Source organism: Helianthus annuus, chromosome 16 (genome assembly GCF_002127325.2).
Source record: "Helianthus annuus cultivar XRQ/B chromosome 16, HanXRQr2.0-SUNRISE, whole genome shotgun sequence".
Classification (NCBI taxonomy): domain Eukaryota; kingdom Viridiplantae; phylum Streptophyta; class Magnoliopsida; order Asterales; family Asteraceae; genus Helianthus; species Helianthus annuus.
Genome location: NC_035448.2, coordinates 141,244,568 through 141,250,654, shown reverse-complemented (window position 1 = coordinate 141,250,654; position 6,087 = coordinate 141,244,568). Strand labels below are relative to the sequence as shown.

General features: G+C 48.1%; 1 protein-coding gene across 1 annotated transcript; it reads left to right on the top strand.

Moving 5' to 3' along the window:
* The first annotated feature begins 2,084 nt into the window (after positions 1-2,084).
* Positions 2,085-5,736, top strand: LOC110919683. The gene is made up of 4 exons (XM_035985520.1): positions 2,085-2,931; positions 3,064-3,513; positions 3,601-4,696; positions 5,724-5,736. Exons 1-4 carry the CDS (start codon positions 2,085-2,087, stop codon positions 5,734-5,736), a joined length of 2,406 nt encoding a protein of 801 aa, XP_035841413.1.
* Positions 5,737-6,087: the final 351 nt, after the last annotated feature.

The following is a 6,087-nucleotide window of genomic DNA, read 5'->3' as shown; positions in this document are numbered from 1 at the left end:
GCACACACACGGCTCAGCAGACCAACGCATGGAACTTACGTCCAGAAAGAGGGCCAGTGCAGAATATAAGAAGACCCAGTGTGCAAGACACGCGCGACACTTATGCTGAAACAGAGAGTAATTTCGTGCAAAACTCCACCCTGCACCGAAAACCAATCCAGACCCGTTTGGGCGCACGTAACATGAACACAGAATGGGAAGAGGAGGAAGACGACCCAACGTACAAGGCAGAATCCACAGTGTTCAGCAGACTTCCTCCAGAGCACGAGACATACAAACCAACCAAGCGCGCGGGGTACAACCCCAAAGCAGAGCACGATTACACTTTGAGCTATCGTCCTGAGGACATGGCAGAAAATTCAAAATTCATTCCAGAAATCGCGTGCGCAGCCATCGATAAAACAAAGTTACCCCACAACGTAGGTAAATACAACGGGCTGACGGACCCAGACGATCACCTCCAGGTGTTCAAAGGCGCAGGAGCAACAGGTGGTTGGAACCTACCAACATGGTGTCACTTGTTCGCTCAAACTTTCGTTGGTGCGGCACGCATCTGGTTCGACAATTTACCAGCTGGAAAAATCAAATCATGGGTCGACTTCCGAGAAAAATTCTTAGCACACTTTTCTCAACAGCGAAGACACGCCAGAGACCCAGGGGATTGTTTGAACATATACAGAAAAGACTACGAAAGCGTAGAGGATTTTATTACGAGGTACAACAAAGAATGTTTGGAAATCGGAGACATACCGGAAAAGATGATGCGCGCACACTTCATGCGAGCAGTCAAATGCGACGATCTGGTTAAAAGAAACAAAGGGCGCGACGGAGGACCCAAAGACTGGGAAACCTTCATTGAAGCGGCCAAGACCATTGCGCAGACAGATAGGCAACTGACCGGTGACGATCACCGTCAACGCGCACACAACCATCACGATCGAAACAACAGAAGGGGTAGAAATCAACCCTGGAGGGCTTCTGGGAACAGAGAAAGAAGCCCCCCGCGGGACGACGCACGCCATACGATCAATCAGATAGCCCATCGAAAAGAAGTAAAGCGCGAAAACAGAGAAAAGCAGTGGACTCCACTAACCAAAACACCTTCTGAAGTCTTAGCTACAGAGAACCATCAATTCAAACCACCCTTGCAGATGCGCAACAAAAGGGGTCAAGACCCAAATCTCTTCTGTGAATTCCACAAAGATACGGGCCACTTAACCGACGATTGCTTTAGCTTAAAGCAAGAAATTGAAAGAGCTCTAAGAGACGGAAAGCTCGGTCACTTAGTCAAAGGAGGAAAGCGCGATTACCGCCAGATACAACGAAGAGATGAAGGTCCAGACAACAAGAAGCTCAGAAAGCTAGAAACTCATATGGTGCAAGGAGGACCACGGCGACCAAGAAAAAACTATAACAAACGCGCGCAGGACGATTCGTGGCGCGAGAAGCAAGTAGTGTTCCCAATCGTCAGGGGGGGTCCAAGAGAAAAGCGGCCAATAGTCATTCCAGGGGTGATCGGCCACTACCAAACAGATTACATCTTTATTGATCCCGGAAGCACCGCAGACATCATATATGAACAGTGCTTCAATCAATTCGACCAAGAGGATAAGGCGCGCCTGGAACCAGTCGACTACCCATTAACTGGATTCTGCAATGAGGCCGTCTTTCCCCTAGGACAAATATCTTTCCCAGTATTACTTTCTGATGGGAGAAATTCAAGAACTGAAGAAGTCACATTTATGGTGCTACCGGCACATTCAAGACATGACATCCTCTTAGGACGAGAATCCCAAGGAGATTTCAGCATGATCTGTTCCGCACCACATTCTGCCATAGGCTTTCCAACCGAAACAGGCGTTGCGTTGATATACGCAAGCAAGGAAGTGCTAGCAACAGACGAAATCAGGCCGGCAAAAGCAAGCAAGCCCGCACCGCGCAAAGAGGCAGAAAAATGGGTATTGAATAGCGCATACCCAGAACAAACGGTCACTCTGGGACCCGCAATGTCTGACCTAACGCGTGCGGCGTTAAAGAGATTACTGCATGACAACATGGACGTGTTCGCCTGGACACCGGCCGATATGGTTGGTGTTCCACGGCATATAGCGGAGCACCGGTTAAACGTCTCAGAGGATGCGAAGCCAGTAGTACATGCCAAACGACACCTGGGGGACATCAAACATGATGCAATGAAAGAACAAGTGTTAGAACTGCTAAACGCAGGAATCATCAGGGAAGTCCGGTACCAAACGTGGGTGGCAAGCCCAGTTATGGTAAAGAAACCGAACGGTAGTTGGCGAATGTGTGTCGACTACAAGGATCTGAACAAAGCATGCCCCCGTGACTGCTATGCGTTGCCAGACATAGACGAGAAAATAGATTCTTTGGCAACGTTTCGGTGGAAATGTTTTCTGGATTGCTACAAGGGATACCACCAGGTCCAGATGGCTGTTCAAGACGAGGATAAAACCGCATTCCGCACGCCAACGGGGCTATACTGCTACACCAAGATGCCGTTCGGCTTAAAGAATGCAGGTGCTACGTATCAACGGTTGATGAACGAAACATTTAGTGACGCCATCGGTAAATACATCGAGGTATACATGGACGATCTGGTAATCATGAGCAGGGAGGAGAGCGCAATGCTGGTAAATATTCAGAAAACCTTCAACACGCTGCGCAGCGTGAGCATCAAACTGAATCCAGCAAAGTGCTCATTTGGAATGGAGGAAGGAAAGTTTCTGGGCTTCATAGTCACCAAAGATGGTTTTAAGGTGAACCCAGAAAAGGTCCAGGCCATAGAGAGGATGCCTTCACCAGCAAGCATCAAAGATATGCAAAAGCTCGCAGGACGATTGGCAGCCCTCAATCGATTCCTAGCAAACCACGCGGCAAAATCTTTCCCATTCATCAAGACCTTGCGAAACTGCATGAAGAAAACTCAATTCCAATGGACTCCGGAAGCAGAAAATGCATTCCGCGAGATGAAAGACTGTCTCATCAAGTTGCCAACTCTAACCGCACCAAACAAAGGAGAACCTTTGGTTCTGTACCTCTCAGCTTCCGACAGGGCCGTCGGGGCCGTATTGCTGGTTGATCGACAAGGGGTTCAAACACCTGTGTATTATGTGTCCAGAACCCTAACCGACCCAGAAACAAGATACGCAATCATGGAAAAGCTTGCCCTTGCACTGATTCACGCGTCAAGAAGGCTACGCCGATATTTCGCCAATCACGTCATCCACGTGTTAACAAATTACAATATTGGGAATATCCTAGCAAGGCCTGAAATATCAGGAAGGTTGGCCAAATGGGCGATAGAGCTAGGGGGACACAACGTAGTCTTCAGACCACGACCGTCGATAAAAGGCCAAGTTTTGGCAGACTTCATGACGGAAGTCCCCGATGACAAAGACAGAGAATGTAAGGCGATGGAGAAAGCGGAGAAAAAACAAACCGAAGAACCATGGATGCTGTATACTGACGGCGCGTCCAACGAAGATGGGGCAGGCGCGGGGCTACGGCTAGTGAGCCCTGACAAAAACGAGTTTACTTACGCCATACGTCTAGACTTCAAGAGCACAAATAACGAGGCAGAGTATGAAGCCTTTCTGGCCGGCTTGCGCTTAGCAATCAAAATGGGAGTCCGACATATTGAGGCACATGTGGACTCCATGCTAGTGGCAGGCCAAATCAACGGTCAATACGAAGCCAAGGGCGACATAATGGCACTCTATCTCAACCAGGCAAAGACGTTGCTGCAAACTTTCTATTCTTACAAGGTGCACCACATAAACCGCAGCGAAAACAAGCCGGCAGACGCCTTAAGCAAGCTTGCGTCAACAAGTTTTCAGCACCTAGCCAAAGACGTACGAATAGAAGTTTTAAGCAACCCGTCTGTGCCACTCCGAGAAGTCAGCGTCATCCAAACAGGAACCACGTCATGGATGACACCCATCATCATGTACTTACAGTCCGGGATACTCCCAGAAAATAAAGCCGAGGCGCGGAAAATCCAGTATAAATCAGAACATTATCAAATGGCGGATGGGATATTGTACCGAAAGTCATATCTCGGCCCTCTGCTGAGATGTGTTGACGCCGACGACGCAAATTATCTGATCCGGGAAGTACATGAAGGCATCTGCGGCATCCACGCCGGGCCACGCATGGTAGTGGCTAAATTAATGAACGCCGGTTACTACTGGCCCGGAATGCACCTCGATGCCGTGAAGGAACTAAGAAAGTGCAGCGGCTGCCAACGGCATGCACCAAAAACCATGCGTCCAAAAAACGAGTTGGTGCCAGTAACAACCGCATGGCCCTTTCAGCAATGGGGCATAGACATGGTGGGCCCTTTCCCAGAAGCTCCGGGGGCAGTCAAGTTCATCATCGTCGTGGTCGATTACTTCACCAAGTGGGTGGAAGCAAAAGCACTTGCGTCAACCACATCGGCAGTCGTTAAACGATTCATCTGGGAACAAATCATATGCCGTTTCGGCCTGCCACTCCGAATCATTACCGACAATGGTACAAATTTTGCAGCAGATGATCTCGAACGATGGTTCAAGGAACTAAACATCGAACATACCTTCTCGTCGGTCGCACATCCGCAAGGGAATGGTCAAGTTGAAGCGGTCAACAAGAGCATCGTCGATGGCATCAAAGCAAGGCTCGGTGAAAAAAGACGAGGGTGGGTCGATGAGCTACCAAGCATATTATGGGCCCATAGAACAATGCCCAAAACAAGCAATGGAGAAACACCCTTCAGCTTGTTCTATGGGTCCGAAGCTGTGATCCCAGCAGAAATCGGGCTTCCATCTCCAAGAATGCTCTCCATGAATCTGATCAATAACGAAGAAGAAAGGAGGATCGACCTGGACCTCCTAGAAGAACGAAGGGAGATGGCTGCAATCAATGAAGCCAAGTACAAATCAAAGCTTGAAAAGTATTACAACTCCCGAGTCCGGATCTGCACCTTCAACCCAGGCGATTATGTCTTAAGGGACAATGAAGCATCCAACGCAGAAAAACCAGGGAAACTGGCTCCCAAATGGGAAGGCCCATACATCATTGATGAGGTCCTCGGCAAGGGAGCATACAAGCTACGCACCATGAACGACAAAGAGGTTCCACGAACCTGGAATGCCCAACAGCTACGAAAATGCTACATATAAACATGTAATCGTATAGGGCGAATCGCCGACACATTTACTTAATACAAGAAGTGTTTGGCTACCTTTATTTCATGCAAATTTTTTGTCACAACTGCATTTATTACTTCGGGCGTACACGAAAACATCAATGGCTCGACCATAGGAAACGTTGTAGACCTCCAAGGCTCGTCACAACCAAGTGAACAGTCGGGTCAGAAACACAACCAAAGCCTACAAAACGCCAAAAAACATAACTTTGTGCCCACATAAACACGAAAATATCGATAGCAAGGCAACTAAACATTGTAATGCTCCCAAGGCTGTGATCCCAGCTGAGCTCACACAATAACCTGCAACTCGATCACTTCGTATATCACATTCAAGCGCGCATACTTAAACGACAGAATAAAAACGTTGTAGTAACACAACATCACCTGTCAGCGCCATCATTCATTCGTGACACCTAATCAAAGTAATTAAAACATGCACATATTATGACAATCCCAAAATTTGCATAAACATATTCAAAATAACAAACATTTGTCAAAATACATAACACCGCAGGTACGAAATATGAAATTGTCTTAAAACACCATTACAAGCCCATGCAAGGCTATACGTGGCACACAGGCCGGAAATTCCCACTTAAGGATGGCTGGGACCAGCACCACCTGCACCACCAGCGCCGTCATCTCCCAGTGCTTTCTTCAACAAAGCAACTCCGTCCGCTTTGAGGGCCAATTTGCCAGCAGCCTTCACAACAGCAAACTCAAGCATTGAAAATTCTCGACGCTTAGCAGCATAAGCACCCTCGCAATCCTCTTTAAACAACTCAAAGTGATAATCCTTCTCATTGTTTACAGCGGCACACCTGCCTTCAGCATACCCATTCTTACGGCCACTATTATAGCCTGCCCCACCCAACTCA

Bases quoted from the DNA above. Each gene is read 5' to 3' on its own strand.
- LOC110919683 (XM_035985520.1), top strand. From the start codon at position 2,085: ATGGTTGGTGTTCCACGGCATATAGCGGAGCACCGGTTAAACGTCTCA. The intron at 2,932-3,063 runs GCATGAAGAAAA...TGTACCTCTCAG, and splicing joins CATCAAGACCTTGCGAAACT to CTTCCGACAGGGCCGTCGGG. The intron at 3,514-3,600 runs GCGCGGGGCTAC...ATAACGAGGCAG, and splicing joins GTCCAACGAAGATGGGGCAG to AGTATGAAGCCTTTCTGGCC.